This window comes from Pleurodeles waltl, chromosome 1_2 (assembly GCF_031143425.1).
Source record: "Pleurodeles waltl isolate 20211129_DDA chromosome 1_2, aPleWal1.hap1.20221129, whole genome shotgun sequence".
NCBI lineage: Eukaryota > Metazoa > Chordata > Amphibia > Caudata > Salamandridae > Pleurodeles > Pleurodeles waltl.
The window spans coordinates 171,534,101-171,554,057 of NC_090437.1; the positions used below are offsets into that span (position 1 = coordinate 171,534,101).

Genomic DNA, 19,957 nt, shown 5'->3' on the forward strand with positions numbered 1-19,957 from the left:
AGATCGGTGGAGCAGAATGGCCACTCCTCTAGAGCCTCTGGAAAACCCTGCATGATATACCCTATCGTATCCTCCTCTCGCAAGCATAGGGCATCTGGACCCAAGAAGATGGGTCTCTTGTAGTAGAACTACTGAGGGAGAATACCTGCGGAGGGTGTTAAATACTGCCGATCGTTTGATCTTGTCTAACAGGCCGTTTACATTCCAGGAGAGGACCTGGGTTACTGAGGACCAAGCGTGAGGTGTGACACTGTTGGGCATGTTTGGATGTGCGGGAGCAAGCCCAGGGATGACCGTTTCGGACATGACCGTAAAATTTTAAATCTACAAACCAGGCTAACCAACTTGTCGCCTCTTAAACCTAACTTAAACTTCCCCTCCCCCCTAAACTCCCCCCCTCCCCATACTTCCCCCCCCGGAAGCATCTGTCGCCCATGTACCCAACCAAAACCAGACAGCCAGTAAAACTGTCATTGGGGTGGAGTGGTGGACCCCTCCTTTCTTTCGGATCAATTGCAATTAGTAGTCACAAAACAAGCGTTCAACACCATACTCTAGGAAGCCTCCGGAGTCATCAATGTTAATCTCGCTAGGGGTCGCCTGAGAGGATCAGGCGAAGCCCAAATCCCCCTACGTCTCGCGCATCTCCTGTCAGCCGAGTACCGGAGACTGACTCAATCGCCCATCCTCGGCGGGTTGGGACGGCGTTCGGGCCACCGGAAGAGTCTCAATGTTAGATTTAGTATGAGGACCAGAGTCCCGGGCTGCTTCGTCCTCTGCAGGAGCGATCGTGTCTTTCTGTCTGCCTCTCCGGGATCTGGTGCGCCGCCTGCTCCTCCGTGGCCCCTCTGACGGTGAGGGCCCGACATGTGGGGTTCTTCCAGTGGTCCCGGGGGGACCCTTTCGGGCTCCAATGCCCTCCTCCGTCAGCCAGTCCCAAGCCTCCTCCGGGGAATCAAAAAAGTAAGCTTTCCCAGTCATGAGGACTTTGAGGCGAGCGGGGAAAAGGAGCATGTACGAGAGCTGCATTGCCCTTAGTTTTTGCTTAACATGTTCGTACGACCTACGGCGGGTCTGGACTTCTCTGGTGTAGTCCGGGAAAATTAGGATTTTGTGGTTTTCCCACTGCGTACCATCTTGCCGCCTTGCTTCCCTGAGGATATTGTCTCTGTCCTTAAAGTTAAGGAATCGTGCGATCATCGGGCGCTTCGGACCGCCCGGAGGTGGGCGAGGTGCGAGCGCCCTGTGGGCTCTTTCAATTGCAAACAAGGGCGAGAGGGATTGGTCAGGCATCCAAGATTTGATCCACGTCTCCAGGAATTCGGCGGCCTTGTCATCCTCTATGCCCTCCGGGAAACCTATGAAGCGTAGGTTGTTGCGCCTGGCCCGGTTTTCCGCATCCTCTGCACGACGGTGAAGCTCGCCGGTTCGGGACTGCAGCTGGGCTACTTTGGCTTTGAGGTCAGACAAATCGGTTTCGGTTTGGGAGACTCGGGTTTCCACTTCCGTAATTCGGGTTACAGCATTTCTAAGGTCCTGTCTGATGAGGCCCATGTCCACTCGCACCTCACCAATTTTCGTTTCCACGGCTATCTGCGATGATTGAATAGCTTGGAGAATGGCACTCACCCCGTCCGGGGTTGAACCCCCACCAGCCACTTCTCCCCCTCCTCGTTGGCCTGTCGCAGTCGTGAACTGGTCGATTTTTTGTTGGGAGGGCGGAGGTTGTTTGTTCGTTTTATCCTTCCCCATCGTGGCACTTGAGGCGGGCGTCAGGTGGGCCACACCTTCCTTAACGCGGTTTCAAGCCTGAGAATTTAGTGCGTTGTTGAGTACCATGGACTGTGGGGGGGTTCGCTGTGTCTGATCACGTAAGGACGGCCGGCAATGACACCGTTGGCCCCTTCTTTTCAGCTCCCTTTCTCGCTCTCTCCACCAGTTCGGGGGGGCCCGTCCGAGACCCAGACCCAGGTCTCTCCACCTTAAGGGCTCTGCGCCTCCATTGTAGGCCTCGTGCCGTCGCGATCACGCTCTCGATCTCTCAGGTCGTTCCGACCAGGGTCTAAAGTCAACCAAGCACGACCCGGAACCCAGGGTATCCACTTGCCTCAAGGTGTTGCCTTCCACCGCTCGGCTCGCAGTCCAGATTTTGCCGCAGTCCAGCTCGCGCTCCACCCGGGCTCGGGCTCGAGAGAGGCTGGAGCCAAGCCCCCAGGCCCCCGAGTCCCCTCTTGTTGCTGCAGGGATGGGGGGCGGCGGGGGCGTCACCGCTCGTCTTCTCCCTCCACTCCCCCCCGGTCTTCGATTCACTTCCTTGCCCCCCCGGGCACCACTCTGCTTTTCAGCCGGGTCCTGGTCCCCAGCACGCCTTCAGATTTAAATTCCCCCCAGCAGGGGGATCTCGGTGGCCAGGGCCCCCGCCACGGCCCAGCGCAGCACCGCAAGCCGCCCAGGTGGTCATGGAGGGCCCCCGGTCCTCCGGGTCACACTCGCGCCTCGCGCGCCGGTGCGGCGCCGCTCACCCCGTGCCCTCCTCCACGACAGGAGGGGGGGGGCCCCGCCGGCGCCCCCGCGGCAGGGATCCACCTTCGGGGCGCGCCCCAGCTCTCTCCGGGCCTCTCGCCTCCAAATTTAAACTCCCCCCAGCAGGGGGACCTCGGGGGCCAGGGCCTCCGCCACGGCCCCAGCGCGGCACCGCAAGCCGCCCAGGCGGTCAGAGAGGGCTCCCGGTCCTCCGGGTCACACTCGCGCCTCGCGCGCCGGTGCGGCGCCGCTCACCCCGCGTCCTCCTCCACGACAGGAGGGGGGGGGTCCCCCGGCGCCCCCGCGGCAGGGATCCACTTTCGGGGCACGCCCCCAGCTCTCACCGGGCCTCTCGCCGCCTCTCAGCCCGCGGCAGTCAACTTCGTCGGGGCCCCCAAGCCCACCTCAGATCCGCCGGGTGCATCTCGCAGCGGCCGCCATCTTGAGCTCCTCTTCACGGGAGCAGCCGGGTCGCCGTATGAGGGCGAGCCGCCGGCTTTCCATCGATTCGCCCCAACAAACTTCTCTACGGGTCCCCGGGACACCGGGGCGCCATGTACAGCGTTTTCCCGCTCTCTTGGACCACGGTGGTTAAGGGCGGATGACGGAGGGGTCCAGAGCACTCTCAAAGTGCGACCGCCATCTTGACGCCCGAAGCCACGCCCCTTATTTCTATGTTTTAATACGGTTTATTGATGTATAGAAACACTGCGGATCAGCATTACCGTCTGGGGTCTTACAGAAATTAACACCACTTCCCTTTAAAACATTAACCTCATTAGCCCTCTGTTCACTACACTGGATCCACATCTCACAATACTTCACTTTACACAAACAGCCTAAAAAAAAGCACCACTCATTGGGATCCTGCAGGAGGACACAAAATATCAGAGAAACACATGAAACAGTTGATATCAAACAATGAATCCCCATTAACGACATTCCCCCAGAAAACATAACAGTGCAGCATGTGTAGGCCAAACTCTGTCTGCCACTTCACCTCAAGATTGCATGCTGACCAACATGGAATTGTTTTATCACATCCAGTATTATCCTTTTTTCCCCTCCGAACTCTTCTGTAAAGGCCAAAAAGCATCAATCTGTGAAACTACAAATTGCATGCCCTTGTAGTCTTTAACGGTAGTGTCATATTCACAGTATACTTGATGACCTAGGTAGCAAGTTTTTCCTTATCTCCAGCAGTGTCTTTTTTTTCCTCGTCCTGCTTGCTGGGCACACATCTAGGAAAAGGAAGTTGTTGCATGCAGAGTACGTTTAACTTTTAGCACCACTCCTAGGATTGCCTCCCTATTTGTGGAGAGACCACCATCACCATACCTTGCAATTCAGAATTGCCAGCCCTCACTTTGGCTGCAAGTCTATGGGGGTCATTCTGAGTCTGGCGGGCAGCGGAGGCTGCCCGCCAGACTTCCCCCACCAAAATACCGCTCCGCGGTCGAAAGACCGCTGAGGGTATTTTGGGATTTGCCCTGGGCTGGCGGGCGTCCGCCAAAAGGCCGCCCGCCAGCCCAGGGACAATCATCCTTCCCACAGGAAGCCGGCTCAGAATTGAGCCGGCGTAGTGGGAAGGTGCGACGGGTGCAGTGGCACCCGTCGCAGACACTGAAATACAATGTGGGGCCCTCTTACGGCGGCACCCCCTACCGCCATCCTGTTCCTGGCGGGAGACCCGCCAGGAACAGGATGGCGGTAGGGGGTGTCAGAATCCCCATGGCTGCGGAGCGCGCTCCGCAGCCATGGAGGATTCTGTAGGGCAGCGGAAAACCGGCGGGAGACCGCCGGTTTTCCTAGTCTGACCGCGGCCGAACCGCTGCGGTCAGAATGCCCTGCGGGGCACCGCCGGTCTGTCGGCAGTGCTCCCGCCGACCCTGGCCCCGGCGGTCTGAGACCGCCGGGGTCAGAATGACCCCCTATATATCTTTTGCACACCTCCGTGTGAAAACCCATTCAAGCCTCCTATCGGATCACCCAGCTTATTCTCCATTATTGGCATCAGTGAAAGGAAGATCTAACGATGTGAGCTGTTCTCTTGTTCTGCCTAATGTTCTCCAGGACTTCACAACGTTACAAGCTGCACAATGCTACCAAGGGCACAAACTCTAAAGTCGGCCAGGATACTCAGAACATCTTTGGTCAACTAGTCCTGGCCCTCTGTCATCCGAGGTGTATCAACAGTGCCTGTACAGATTGCTCAACCTGTGAAACTCAGTTTGCAAACCCCACAGTTGTCTACTTCACTGCTTGGATTGCCATTTCAGTTATGTTTCCTTTCTGTTGTTCTGCTTTGCACACATTAGTTGACTTGAGTAGGTTCTGTTCTACTCTTGTCAGGTCCATACTGCCCCAGGAGATCTTCTCACCTGCTCTTATGGTTTTTAGTCCAATAACTCTTTATCAAAATAAAAAAGTATGCTTTCCATTTCTTTTTAGTAGCCATTGTTTTCTCTGGAGGATCAAAAAGTGGAAACACTGAGTGGGCCTGCGAGGTGTCACCCTCTGCAATACGTTAAAAAGTCAGGAAGAACTTGGTGAACACAGGGGCACTGTCCCATGCCTGCACCTGGAGTGCAGACCTCACCTTAGTTAAATTAGGAGAAGACTCCAGCAGGCAAAAAGAGCCATGTTGTTGCAGCATGTGACTGCTCCTTCCCAACACATATTTTTGGCTATCCACTGTGCTATGTTTTCCTATATTTGTTGCTATCCCTGAACCAGCCACTTACTTTGCCAAGCTTTTTGGCTTTCTCCCGTGCTACAGGTGTCCCATCATCTCCATGCTTGGACACATCCCAGACTCTGCCAGCACTGGTACTGATCAACATATTCCAACGGCCACCTGGGAGAAACAAGAGCCTTCACTTATTGTGATGCTGCAAAACCTACCTCAGCTAAACAATAGCCTGCTTCCACGTTAGCAATTTCTCATATATGCACCAGGTCTGGCAGACCCCTGGATATCCCAGAGTAATGTGAGTGTATGTAGAAATGGCACATTCAATAGGGTCTCTGAGAGAGCACAGGCATCTTGTCCTATAGTGAGGCTCGCTTTTGTGAGTGTTGGGTTTTGTTTTTTTAAAATAAAATTTCATACAAAACTACCAATTACAACATCCAAGCTTTTTGAAGCTAAAATGTTTGAGTGAACTTACAGGGGGATTATCATAAAATGTTATAGAACTGTTGGTAAGATGACCATCTTTGCTGTAATATACCTTCTCTTTTGCATTTCTAAATCGGACCAGCAAATTCCTTCAACATGATTCAAGTTGATTATCCAGACTACATCACTAGCACTCATGACCCCAGGTGTCCTGTTGAACTAACAATGGTATTCTCTGCCAGAGTGGCCTGGTTAATGATAGTCTGAGTGTTTACTTTTGTATCTGTGACGTTTGCAGATATAAAGTCAAATCGTTAAGCCTCCAACTTAGTACCCCTAATTGATGGTTCCATATCTACTGTGTCATAGCGCACACTCACATTTTCTTTTTGTGAGTACACAAAAGTCGACTTTTTCTTAGCCCCTGATATGCAAGTATGTTTCTAGATAAACTGAAAAAGGGAACAGGAAAAGTGGTCAACCAGTTCTCAGTCTCAATGTGACAATAATTAACTTTAATTCAAACCCATTATAATTAACTTGGATTGGGTAGTAGTACTCTTTTACAGTGTCTATACATAGTCTAACCAAATGGGTGCAAAACACATCTTGCCTGCTGTATGCAGTAAAAAAGGAACCTAACAAAAACATCTTCAGCTTCCAGTAGGATCATACTCTGCTTGAAACCTAATCCTCAAGCTATATCAACAATTGGTATAACTCCATTTATAGGGTGTACCTCTTCCTTGAATGAATGAATGCTGTATGGGGGAGCCAATTTTGCTGATGATTTTAACAATGTGTGCAGCATCTTCACATTGGCCTGTGCATCTACATTAATCAGTGTAATTGGTCTCTATAATCAGCAGCTTTGGAGTGTCATTGTTTTACTTTGAAATGATTGTCCCATTAGTCATTCCATGTGCCAAAGATCCCAAGGCCAACGTCAAAATCAAATCACATGTAAAATTAGGGTGGCAAGTTCTACGATAAACGTATAAAATTTAGCTGGAATTGCACCTGCATCTGTGGTTTTTCTACATAGAAAATTTCTAAAGTCTAACTATACCACTTCCAAATGGATATTTCAGGATTGAACACAGTTCCTCCTAGAGCTGTGCTCAATCCACACACCTTAATTTTCTTCCACCCTTTTACTTCTACCCCACTTGTCTTCCTGGTACAAGCCCTGATAGTAGTTAATAAAGCCCTTGACTATTTTATCTAATCTAGTTGGTTGGTTTTGAGACACTGCTTGTCACAGACACTATAAATACCAGCGAGTGATTCCCTTTCCTACAGTTTCAGTACAAGCATCCTTCTTGTAGATACACTGTGCTTGAGCATCTCTATACCATGTGTGAAAATACAGTTGTATGTATGAATTAACAAATGGTCACTCTATTAGCAATGTAAATGTGAGTACTCTTCACTCCTCAATATGCTGTATTGGCTTCTTTAAATGTGCCACCCATCAAAAGATGAAAAGAAAAAAGTGATTTGGTATTACTTGAGTTAATCTCAGCCACTGGTAACTATTTTTGCCAGCCCATCATTGTATTGCCCACCATAAGAACAAGCCCTATGCAAATCAGTTTTAGTCCTGCTCCAGTACGAACAACCCAGCCAAAATGGCCAGGCTACCTCTAAACAGCAACACAAGCAACCCCAGACTGGTTGCCTGTGTTACTCTCTGGAGGGGACCTTGCCTCGCAGTTCAGGCTAAACTGTCCCTGTTGGAGCCAGACCAGGACTAATTTGCATATGGCAGGTCTCTCCTAGAGTGACATGGAAGGCAAAATGCATTGAACTGGAATGCGTCCCTAAAGCGTTTGGCAGTGGCTGAGAATAATTCAAGCATTCCTTCCTTCACTGTGTTGTTTGTTGCATCTATAAAAGGGTGTTCTACTTGGTGTTCAAACCAGAAACGAAATAAGAATTAGTATTTATTCTTGAATACAGAGAACTGATGTTCTTATATACCGAAAACTGATATTTTTCCACATGTGGTGCTCTGTGGTTCTCTTCCTATATGACACAATCATATTGCTTTAAAAACCTAAGGTAGCAACTGCTAAATATTATGTATTTGAAAGCTGTATGGTATGAAATGTAATATTTAACTTTACTTTTTGTAAATTGACAGAACATGGCAGTATCCCAGAAGTTCTTCCTATACACATAAAAGAAGAGGAAGAAATCTATTCCGATAACCACCAGGGAACCGCCATAATAGGGCGCACAAATAGTCCAACAGGTGAGCTACTAATCTCATGTTGTTATGTTAATGACATTGTACACCACTTGTTCGCCTGAGGTTTCCTGGTGCTCAATTGAACTCCAGAGAAAATACACATAACAAATACTAAACCTAGTTTATAGGAGAACAGTTAATGCCCACGGTATAAAAGTAAGGTTCTCAGCTTGTATCTAAATTAATTGTACAACTAATAGATCATAGGCAAAGGGTCAAATGGAGCTTGTTACCTTGTTTCAGGGAAATTGTAGCTGAAGTTTATGGGGTGGTCGCTGATGGGATGGGGGAGTTGCTTCCACTACTATACCTGCTCAGGGAGGATGGCATGGCATTATCTGAAATTAGTGAAATCCATACCCAAATGTTCCAAAAGGTGAGGGAACATTTTTTGGTGGAGGCCAGCTGAATAGTCAGGAAATCTAGTGCGCCTTATTGGTATAGTTATTGATGAAAGGAGTCAAGAGGGGCACCGATGGGTGCTATTAAGACAAACAACAAGCTGTTGATTAAGTAAACCAGATGGGAATATAAAAATGTCACACACAGTGCAAGGCATGATTGGGAGATAAAGAGATCAGAAAGCTTGCTAATAGCAGTTAAAAGTGGTGATTAAAAAATGTTGAAATATTATCTCCACTGGCGAAGGGTTCTCTCTTGTTGAAAACCATTTGCGATGGCTGAATGAGTTGCCCACTTTACCAGTTTATACTCTCAAGAAGAGCAGTGTGTAGGGCTTGGACTGGTAACTTGTGATGAGATCTTGGTAAATCAAAATGGTAACCACATAGGGATCACCTACTTTGATCAGTGGCTCCCTGGAAGATATGAGCTTCAATTGCGGAGAAATCAAGAAAGCCATTAAAACAATTGTGAGGAATAAAGCCCCACGACTAGATAAGGTACCTGGCGACCTCTTTATGGATGAGGTGGATACTTGGGCCCCATATTTCACTGTATTATTTAATGCCATATTGAAAGGGGCACTATTCCTGCTACTTGGGCGGGTGCAGAGATTGTGTCAATTTTTAAAAAGGATCCAGAGATCTTCGCTCAAACTACAGGCCTATAAGCCTGATTGATAGTGCCCAAAATCTCTTTGCAAGGGTCATCTTGGGCCGACTGCAAGATTGGATGTCTGCATCAAATAATTTGACTCCCATGCAGGCAGAATTTAGGGAGCACGCTAGACCAGGTCTTCCGGCTACAGTCATTGTACTGGAAGTATGTTAAGTTAGGACGTGGGCGATTGTATGTCATATTTGAACTCATTATCATCAGAAACGCCACCTCAGCTTGGGACGACTCCTGGTGGCCCACATCCCTCACAGCTCCCCTGCTCTGACTGAGCATGCCCGCAACCTAGGCATCATCCTCAACTCCTCCCTATTTATGACCTGCCAGGTAAACTCTTTCACCTCCTCTTGCTAGCACACACTCTGCAAACTTCGGAAGATCTTCAGATGGATCCTAGCAGACTGCTGCAGGACAGTCTACCACGCCTTAGTCACAAGCAAGCTCGTCTACGGCAACTCCCTCTACGCCAGCACCTCGTTAGAAACATAAAAAAACTACAATTCATATAGAACGCCACCACCAGGCTCATCCTGGACCTCCCACGTAGAGAACATATCTCCCAACACCTGAGGACCCTCGTCGAGAAATGAGTCACCTTCAAGCTACTCACACACACATACAAGGACATACACAACGCAGGACCAGCCTACCTGAACCACCGCGTCTCCTTCCACACCCCCGCCAGATCCCTCCGCTCCGCCCAGCTGGCCCTGGCCACCATCCCTCACATTCGTAAAACCACCTCCTGAAGGCAATCCTTCACCTACATCGCAGCAAAGAGCTGGAACAGCCTCCTCCTGCACCTCAGACAAAGCCCATTGCTCACCATCCTCAGGAAGAACCTCAAGACATGGCTCTTCGGATGAGGCCCCCCAGCGCCTTGAGACCCTCACAGGTGAGTAGCCACACTTTACAAAAAACTGATTGATTGCTAAAATTGATAGTAAGGCTTCATGACTACAACTATGCCCAAGTAAAGTGAGGCCAGTTTGGGGGAATTGACTGATCAGTTCCTGATCAGCAGAGGAGTTAGGCAGGGGTGTGTCTTGGCCCCCACCCTGTTTTGCTTTTCATAAACAATTTGGTAGCGTATGTGGACCATGTTGAGTCGGACGCACATTTCTAGGCAAATTTCAGGCTTCCTGTCCTGATGTTTGGCGATGATATGCTGCTCCTATGAAAGTCTCCCATGGGCCTGCAAAAAATCTTGGATTGGTTTGACAGCTTTTGTGAGGTGAGGGGCCTAGATATTAATCTAGTAAAAAACAAGTATATGGTGTTCAACCCCTGTTGCGCCTCTAGACCAAATCCCACGCTGAGAGAGACCCCTTTGGAGCAAGTTCAGACTTTTGAATATCTAGGCACGGTTCTGAATGAATACTATCACTGGCAGCCCCACATCGCCAGATATAAACTTGGACCAGATCAGACTACCAGGGGACTATTGAAGATATTTAAAGCTTCCCTATTTCGCCCCATCTCGTTGGCACTGCAGGTCTATAACTGTGAATCACTTGGGTCTACACTGTACGGTGCAAAACTTTGGGGACATAAGGAAGCGAAGGTCTCCGATATCTTTGAAAATCTTTTTGAGGGAATTGACTGGTCTCCTGACCAGTACACCACTCCTTCCCCTGTGATTAGATACAGGTTTAAAAAGTATTACGCAGATAGCTGGGCTACAAACCCTCTTGTTTTGTAGGAGCCTGTGGGCAACTCCAGAACTGAGCCTCTACCAGCAGGGGATGGTCGAAATGTTGTCCCTTCTGTTGCAAGTTACCTTCCATGGATCAAGCATGTGAGAATAACATTAGTGGACATTGGGCGTGATCATTTGTGTACTGCCCCGGAAGAGGCTAGTATGACATCTAAAGGTCAGTTAAAGAAGGCCTTCAGGCAGCACCAAATAGCCTTACTGCAGTGCCAATCTAACATGGGTCCCTTGACATCAACCTTCCTAGTATTAAAAGATAATTTTCAGAAAGAGCTGTTCCTGGACAAAGTATTGCCGTGAAGCTCTATCTGCAATGTAGGTATGGGACCTTACTCCTTGCCTCGTTTGCAGCTAGTTGGGGGCAAATGGCAAACCCAAGAGATGCATACTGCCCATTCTGTGTATCTCGGCCTGAAACAATTGAACATGTTTTGTTCTTCCGTCCTGGTTACTGTGGTATAAGTCATGAGGGGATTGCACCACTCTGTGAACATTTTGGTGTCAGAGACATCAGGGAAGCCCTAGGATTATTAAGTCTGACAATAGGCAACTTGTGGTCTTCCCAGTCTCACGGTTCCTAATGCTGATGTAGAAGATTAGGCTAAGGGTGCTCTAAAAGGTGGGCACATATTGCTTGCCAGTTAATTTATTTTGATTGTTCTTATGTGTATTTAATAATCATTACTATTTTATTGCTTTTATAATCTTATTTTAATTTTATATGAATGTATATTTGTGATCTTTGATGGCAAAGATGCGCCAAATAAAGAAAATATGAATATGATCATAGATGTGTGCTCAGAGAATTCCATGCTCTAGCAGACAGGGCAGAGAAACTACAACTTCATAGCCTGGTATTGACCAGTTTGGGCATTATCAAAATGTTAGCCATGGAGAAACACAGGACTCTAGCACATCAAAATACATTATCATGTTTTTGAATGAACAATGGTGTATGGTCTTAACTACAATATAAAGTGGCTTAGACAGAATATGTTCATTTATTAAGATCCATAGGACAAGCATGAATACATTTTGAGACTCCCATAATCAGGCAGGAAGCCTTCTTCTGAAGAGCATGTATTCATACTGGTAAGTATTCTGGTGGGCCAAGATAAAAGGAGTTTGAATTATCAAGTCTAGACGTTTCACTTTTTATCATCCTTATTTAAAGGAAAAATTATCTTTTTAAGTAACTTTATGCGGAATGAGCAAGAGAGATAGTTTGGAATCAATTTCTACTCCCTCTTAACTGTAAACCAACAAGGGCTTCTATGATTCTACAACATGTAGTTGATGGCTAAAGCAGTACAAGATCACACTTATTAGCCCACACACAAACAAATACACTCACTACTCTAAACTGAGTTGCACTCATGTAAACCTGCATACACAATTCATACTGAATATTAAACATTTTCTTCCTCTGACAGTGCATAAATTACATAAAACCATGATTTATAGAGTCATAATTTTCAGATTTTTTAAAAGTAATTATAAATTGCGGAGTTTGACTGGGGAAAGAAAAAAAATATGAGGATGGGACCAGGACATTTGGTAGTCAAGATAGTGTTAATTAGGCAGTGCAAAATATGTTGACAGCCTCTAAGACTTGCAGATTATTTTATACCCAGATTGTACACCCATTTTCACCACAGAAACATGTTTCTAAAGGTAGGAATATATTTGTTTCCAGGTTTGGACAGGTAGGCATGCTGCTCCTTTATGAATCATAAGGGTGTAGGGAGACGATTTATGCCACTTGCAAAGTAGTTCATAGGTGAAAACTGATACAGGCAGATTCCAACCACAGCTTCTACAGTAGATTGTTGCTGTTTAGTTTCTTCCCCTCAAGTACCCAATAATGAAACTTTTCCTGTTGTTGCTCAGGGACCAATGTGTCAACTGTGCCCTGCATGTCTTCTTTCTAGGTGTCCCACTGAAGATCACATTTTATTTACATTCATTCAAAATACAATTGAATCAGTGAACCTCGCTACAAGTTTCTGATTGGCAAGATTAATATTTTATGTTTGTGATTCCGTCAGACACAATGGGCCTCATTAGGAGTTTGGCAGCCAGCCTCCACCACTTGCCAGACTCTTTAGAACGGAAGACCACCAGTGCGGTCTTCTGCCCACTGCCCCTATTAAGAGTTTTCTGCTGAGCCAGCGGGCGGAAACTGTGTTTCCACCTGCTTGCCCAGCAGGAAACTCACCACAACATTGATGCCGGCTCGTAATCGAGCCGACGGCAATGTTGTAGTGCATCGGGTGCGACTGTTGTCCATGGGGGCCCTTGCACTGCCCATGGGGCCCCCAACACCCTGTCTCCGCCAGGCTTTGTTGGATTAGGACCGCCAGCACCACCAGGCTGTCGACCGATGGCAACCTGGCAGTGCCGGCGGTCGGACTATGGTGCTTTCGTCACAGTCAAAATGTGGAGGCCGGACAGCCTCATTGGCAGCAGTCTGACCTCCACTGCGGCCCTAGCGGTCTTATAACCACCAGGGTTGTCATAACAGCCAATATGTCTTCGTGAATGTGTATGTTAAATATTTGCCATTATTCATCAGAATAACAACTAGGATCCCTTCAATCCTATAACTGTTCTCCATGACAAAGAGATGGTGAATAATTGTGGATTTGTATATGTCTTTCCGTTCCTCTCTAGGTTCCTATAAGTTACCTTAGTCTTGCATCTTGCTCCTGCATGTCATTCCCAAACACCAAAAAATTGTTCCTGAAAGAATTGCATTCTCTGGGTGTCATAAAAAAAAACAAAGCATCACCCTTCACAAAAACTGCAGAGGGTGAAAACAGGCCAAATAGCATCCTGAAGAAAACAGGAGGCCAAGGACCCACTTTTGATTTAAGAGATTCAAACAAATATCTGGAAACAAGGATTTTCCATGATTGCCATGCTGGATTTGGATCGAAATAAATACTTCCCTTCATCAATTTGTTGGTTGCCTATTATGAAATCCCAATCCGTCTCAAACTCCACTATCCCTATTTCATGATCAACACTCAGCAAAACCAACACCAAGTTAGACTTAGACTCAGGTCTGCATCACAAATCTTTAACATCAAGGATGTCCTGCTACAGAATACAAACTAGTTACAGAAACTCAATCTAGTAACATTTACCACCTTGCAAATGTTGGAAGCATTAGATCTAACTCCTTGCCTGATAACCTCCACGGTATTGCTAGGGCTGCGGAACTGATACCTTCCTTTTCTAAAACATGTTTTATTGATTTTATAAACAGGTAGAAAAACATGAGGCACATGCCTGTACTCTTCTCAGAGATATTGCCTCATGTTCCTAATTTGGGATTTCAGATTACAAGTGAAAGTGCTTAGAGGTTCAATGATGTCAGGAGATAGGGACTGGGACAAGATTCACATATCTACCAAACATGCCTTTACAGTCATGTCAGTAGTGTTCTCAAAGAAATAATTTTCTCAAGTGTGCCTCATTCCTTTGCCCCAGACCATTAAACTTCGGTAATGGATGCTTCTTGGGAGCCTATATGGACGGCTTCACAGCTTAGAGATTGTGCTCTCTCCAGGAAAGAAGCTGTTACATCAGCATAACAGAACTGAAGGCAGTACATCTTGCCTCAAGGTCCTTTCTTCCGGCAGTCACATCCAGTCCTATCCTTTTTGCAGCTGACTACACACCCACTGCCTTTTGTTTAATCAAACAAGGAGAGTGAGTTTCATGATTCTTCCTGTTAGGGTCTTCCATGGAGCGAACTGTCACTGAACTTGTCCACCTGCCTCTTGAGAACTTAGAGTGTGGATTATTGAATTCCCCACATAAGTGCCTACCTATTTTGAAAGAGACCAATCATCCTGAACGAGATCTGCGTGTGCCTTAAAGTGGAGGGTAGTCTATATTTGGGGTCCAAGCAGGCAGATGAACAGGGGAACGTGCAAGGAAGAAATTGTATTACATTTTAAAATAAATATTTAGTGTTCTTCCAGTACAGACCATTCTGCTATTCCCGCTTATGTAATGTCACCTTCTCTGGATTTTTTTTTTCCCGATTTCACTGATGTAAAATTTCCTGGAGGGCCTACCGTAAGTTTTGCCGCTAGTCAGAAAATCTCACCCTCTTGAGAATTAAACCTTGTTCTTGCTAAATTGATGGGTCCACTATTTGGACCAATGCATTAAGTTGATCTACAGCAGTGGTTCCCTACCTGTGGTCCGGGGACCCTGGGGGTGCGTCCTCCGGTGGTCCGTGACTGCTTAGAAAATTAAATATTATTGACATATTAAGTCCCCAGCTTTCAGTAATGACTCAGTGGGGGGGTCCCTGGATTCCAGTAATGATTCAGTGGGGGTCCCCGGGCTCCAGTAATGATAAAGTGGGGGTCCACAGAAGTGAAAAGGCTGGAAACCACTGATCTACAGCATCTTTCCTGGAAGGATGCTTTTCTGGTTGTCATAACATAAGTTAGGAGGATAAGGGAACTACAGGTAATTCTTCTGCTCAGCCTTACATGGTCTTTCATTCTAATAAGATTTCACAGATTTTTGTATTTGTTAACCTATCTTCTCTGCAACATTTTCACAATTTCTCTGGTGTAGAGGTACTTATGCACTCCAGACAATAATGTTTAGAAAATACAAATTATATTCTTTAAGGAAAATTTGGATAGTCTCTTGCATTATACCTTCCTGCTAAACACAACTAGATCTTTACTAGTCCAAGGATCCACTCTACAGGGGGAAAGCAGCTACAGCTGCTCTGATGAGAAATGTCCCTATGCAATGTGGTTGTAAAGCAGTCATTTGGAAATCAGTCCACCCTTTTTCCTAATTCTTTTGTATTTGGTCTACTGGGCAGATAAATGGATCTGGCTTCTCTAAGCAAGAGGTCTGCATAAAGGTTCTTATTGTGTCTGTCATCAGGCATATAGGTTTGGGTTAGCTTGCAACTCTGTTCTCCCATTTATGGATATTAGAGAGAATCCCGTGAGGAAGGAAAAATTACCAAGTTCAAATCCTGGTTTTGCTTTTTATTTAGAGGTGTTTTAAAAAAAGAAAATATTAAAGATGGATTTGTTATATGCTGACTCACAATCCATAATTTATTTGCACAAATCAAGCTCCAGCAGAAGGAACCTCGTAAGACTGTGAATTTTTGTTTTGGCCAGTAAAGGCATGGTGATCAAGAACCCAAAATAATTAAGATTAATTAAAACAGTAAATAAGAGGAGTGATCTTGCAGGCACTCCTGTAGGATAGTACACAGGTCAGGGGTAATCTCAGTTTCACAAATTTGGCTAATTTCAGCAAAAATGGTACATCAGTAGTACTCCAGCTCGAATTTGAACAGAATATGTGCACATAGCTGCAGAACAATGGGTGCACCTTTCAGAGTAATGTTTTCAAAATATATGAAAATACAGATGTGCAATATGTTTGGCAAACTGAAAAGTATTATAAGTTTGCCTCTATTAGAGAGTGGGTGGTTTTCGCAATACATTAAACCCACTCTGCATCATAAAATATAATGCTGATCTTGTCTGCTCACTTAACTCACATTTTATTCTCGTCAGTTTTAGAGAGTGTTTACAGTTGTTTACACACCTGCGTAATATGGCTTGTAGGGATATGTCCACTTCATATAATACCGCCAGGGTCCACTTACCACTTCTAGACAGTAGGCACCACCACTCGACGAAAGTTATAGGAATTCCCCCAAAACAGGAACCCATGCTTGTGTTCTGGATCAGCAGTGGATTTCAGAAGCAAAGGAGCGACTGGAAACAAAAGGATATTGAGGAAAATTAAGCATGTTCACAATGTTAATTCACCCAACCAATAATACTTTTGTTAGGAAACCAAGGAGAATGATGCAGGTTCCAACTGCACAAAGTCCTTAATGATTTTGAAGAGCGATCTCAGATAATTTAATTACATTCTCTTACAGCTGGTTGGTGAACCAATCTTTTGCCAATTGATATTCTCTCTGAGAAATACCACCTTCCTGCATCCCACCCACCAACCTCCTTGTGCTCCTTGACTACACTCTTGAACATGAATCTTTAGTGGTCCTCCTCTCCTCGGTATTCCAAAAATGAACTAATTGTCTTGCTCCTAGACAAGCATAGATAGTACAGTCTCCAAGTCTCTTAAATGGAAGGGGTAGGTAGTACAATAATTTAATTCGATTTATTATGCACATAAAAAGGAAAACAAGGCCTAACAAAAGTATTTTTGCTTACATGTTTTTGCATTTGGAAACAAGTTATTTAAAAAAGAGTTTGTGATCCTGCACGTGGGGGAGCTACACTGCCTGTTATGCATTCAGAGGTTGAAGAACGTGGATTACAAGAAAGTACCGGTAACTTTTCCTACTGGATAGTGTGATCAAATTATAAATGCTTCCTAATACATATTAATTAAGAAACGGTAGGTACCACTTCACATCAGAGTCTGTTTTTGGAAGTCAAACACAGTCTCAGAATCCTGATTGATTATGCAGAATATAAGATCTCACCTAGTGCAGCAGGCCAACACAGTAATGATTATGGGCCTTTTAGCTTGCAGCTATCCCAGCCTCAGATTTAATTTCATTTAGGTGGAGCCAGAGTTCTTAAATGTAATGTAATATCTCCAGAATACTTACCCGTTAGACCTGAAATGAGTGATGATCATACACCCCTTGACACAGAAAAAACAATTACCAAATCCCTATTTTCTGTCACAGAGTATTTTAACATCTTAATTGGTGCACAAACTGGATCAGATCCCACATTTCACAGGTTCCTTTCGTGGAATTGGAAACTATTTACCATGTTATTTGACACCATATATTCTTTATCTGTATAAATTGTATGGATGCCATTTTTTCATGTGTCTAATTTGCTTAATACTTTGAAAATCTCTTAAATAGCAAGCTAATGTGAGAAATTTCTTCCAATCCAACAGGTGTTGCAAGGACAAACAGGCAAAAGAAAGTCGAAGAGCATATACAGTTTAGTAAAAGCAGCCAACCATGTGATGCTTTATTGGGGACAGACAATGGCAATGTGCTCCAGGACTTTCACAACAGAACAGACTTTACCAGTCAGCTGGTGTCAGAAAGCTACTGGGAGCCAAGAGGAGAGAGAACCATGTTCTGTGAAAGAGATTTCAGCAATTTAATGCATTTTAATGTGCATCAGCCGAGGTCAAAGCTAGGACTACCACTGAAAGATAAAGAATGTGGAAGCAATCCAACAAACGTAAAAGTACTTCATCAACCTTCAAAGCTGAAGCAAAGTCAAACATTATACAAATGTACAGAATGTAATGAAAGATTTGGTCTGAAGGGAGAGCTTGTAAGACATATGAGAACACATACAGGAGTGAGGCCATATGCATGTACGTACTGTGAGAGAAGCTTCTTTCGGAAGGCAAATTTAATTGCTCATTATACTACACATACAGGTGATAAACCATATATGTGTTCCTTCTGTCACAAAAGATTCAATAGGAAATATAACCTGAATGGTCATGTTAGAATTCACACTGGAGAAAGACCTTATAAATGTACTGAATGTGATAGAAGTTTCATATGGAAAGGTGATCTTAATCAACATCGAAGAAAACATACTTTGTAGGATCTATCTCCAGGAAAATTGAAAAATAAATGAACTAATATAAGTATAATACATTATTTAATGGCTCTCAGAAGTACGAGTTACAAGAGGTGATGGACACCATAGAACAGGGAAGTTAGCAACATCATTTTCAACAAATACCATCATACCCCTGGAGGACACAATGAAGACTTCAGACCACCCAAACTTCATAGCTACACTATCAACATATTCCACCAATTAGCCAAACACAAACAGAACTGACAGCTGTCTTACCAACATGGTTAGCAATGAAACAGGAGTATGAAGCTAACTCCTATTCTTGAATTCCAGGTGAATTTCTTGCCTTAAAAAAGGAAGCAGGCAAATTAGTTGTGTAAATATATTCAACCTGTGTTTTGAATACAAGCGTTTGTTTTACCACTGTGTCTTTGCCTGTTTTTTAAAATACTTTGTTATAACCCTCTGGATCATGTTCACTGGCTATTTGCTGCTGCCACAGCGGATGCATTCTGTCCTTTGGGACCCTATTCTATCTCTATGCTTGATCTGCTCCCTCCATACTCTACCTTGTTTATTCAATGTGCTTACTTCTCTTTTCATTCCACTGCTCCACCTGTTTCCATTCCCCATTGACATGCCAAGAATCCCTAACCTCTTTTCTGCTGTCTAACCCTCCAATACTTTCATCACTGTGCCTGATCCACGCCTCAAAGAAAATGATTCTGCATTAGCCTGTCTTTCCCACATATCCTGGTCTTGTCTATCCAGCACCCATGTACCTGCCTCTTGTAGCCTTCCACTGCTTGGCTGATATTTTCCTCCACTACCCTCTAATATGCCATTAGCCTATCTGGAAATTTAGCAGGAATATTATAAAAGGCGCAGTATAGTATGTGTGTTTTTATAGATATGTCCATTACAATGCATCCCGTTATAGATATACCTTAATAAACATTAAAGCCTAGCATTATAAGGAAAATAAGATTGTGTATTTTAGCACATAAAATCCTTGGAGTTAAACCACTCTAAATAAATGTTATTTGATTCTGAATCTCCACATGAGTCAAATGCATCACAGATGCATCTGATGGATTTGGTGTGGACTTCAGGGAGGCACAGGGTAATGCTGCCTAAACTCTGCCTGCCTATGACAGAGGGGGCTTGGACCTTCCAGACTATGAGTTATGTTATCTTGCTTCCCCGATACAGTGGCATCAAGGAGTTGGACAAGCACACGGGGACTGACATGAAAGGGCAATGAAACTCCCCTGAGTAGAGTTGGGGCAGGAAATTAAGTGGTATTGCTTGAGGTCCCCTGGGCACTGCTGCATGCACAATCTACAAATTAAGCATATGCTTATACCGTATGCAGCAGAGATACCACTGACGGTGTTGCTACGCCTTCACAGTTGAGGAGACAGTGGTTGGCTATAGGCTTGTGGAAGTATGGTTCTCTAAAAAACATTTTTTTTTTTGTCCTCATAGTGATTTCCAGTCGGCTAACAATAGGTCAAGGTCGTATCTCAAACCTTCCCCCTCTGATCAAACGGGGTTAAGGTAGAGACCTTTCCTCTACTCCCAAGCTGCTCCAAGAGAGATCATAACCAGCCCCTCCTTTCCTCTAAAGTCATCGATTTGACTCAAGAGGGGCGTTATACCAC

The 19,957-nt window shown here is 45.2% G+C and overlaps 1 protein-coding gene across 1 annotated transcript in view; it reads left to right on the plus strand.

Moving 5' to 3' along the window:
* Window positions 1-19,214, plus strand: part of LOC138299089 (zinc finger protein 282-like) — a 239,464-nt gene extending 220,250 nt beyond the window's left edge. Inside the window, exons 8-9 of the mRNA XM_069237085.1 lie at window positions 7,791-7,901; window positions 17,641-19,214. Coding sequence (XP_069093186.1) covers window positions 7,791-7,901; window positions 17,641-18,314 — 785 coding nt within the window. The 3' untranslated portion in view covers window positions 18,315-19,214. The remainder of the gene's footprint in view (window positions 1-7,790; window positions 7,902-17,640) is intronic.
* The last annotated feature ends 743 nt before the right edge of the window (window positions 19,215-19,957 follow it).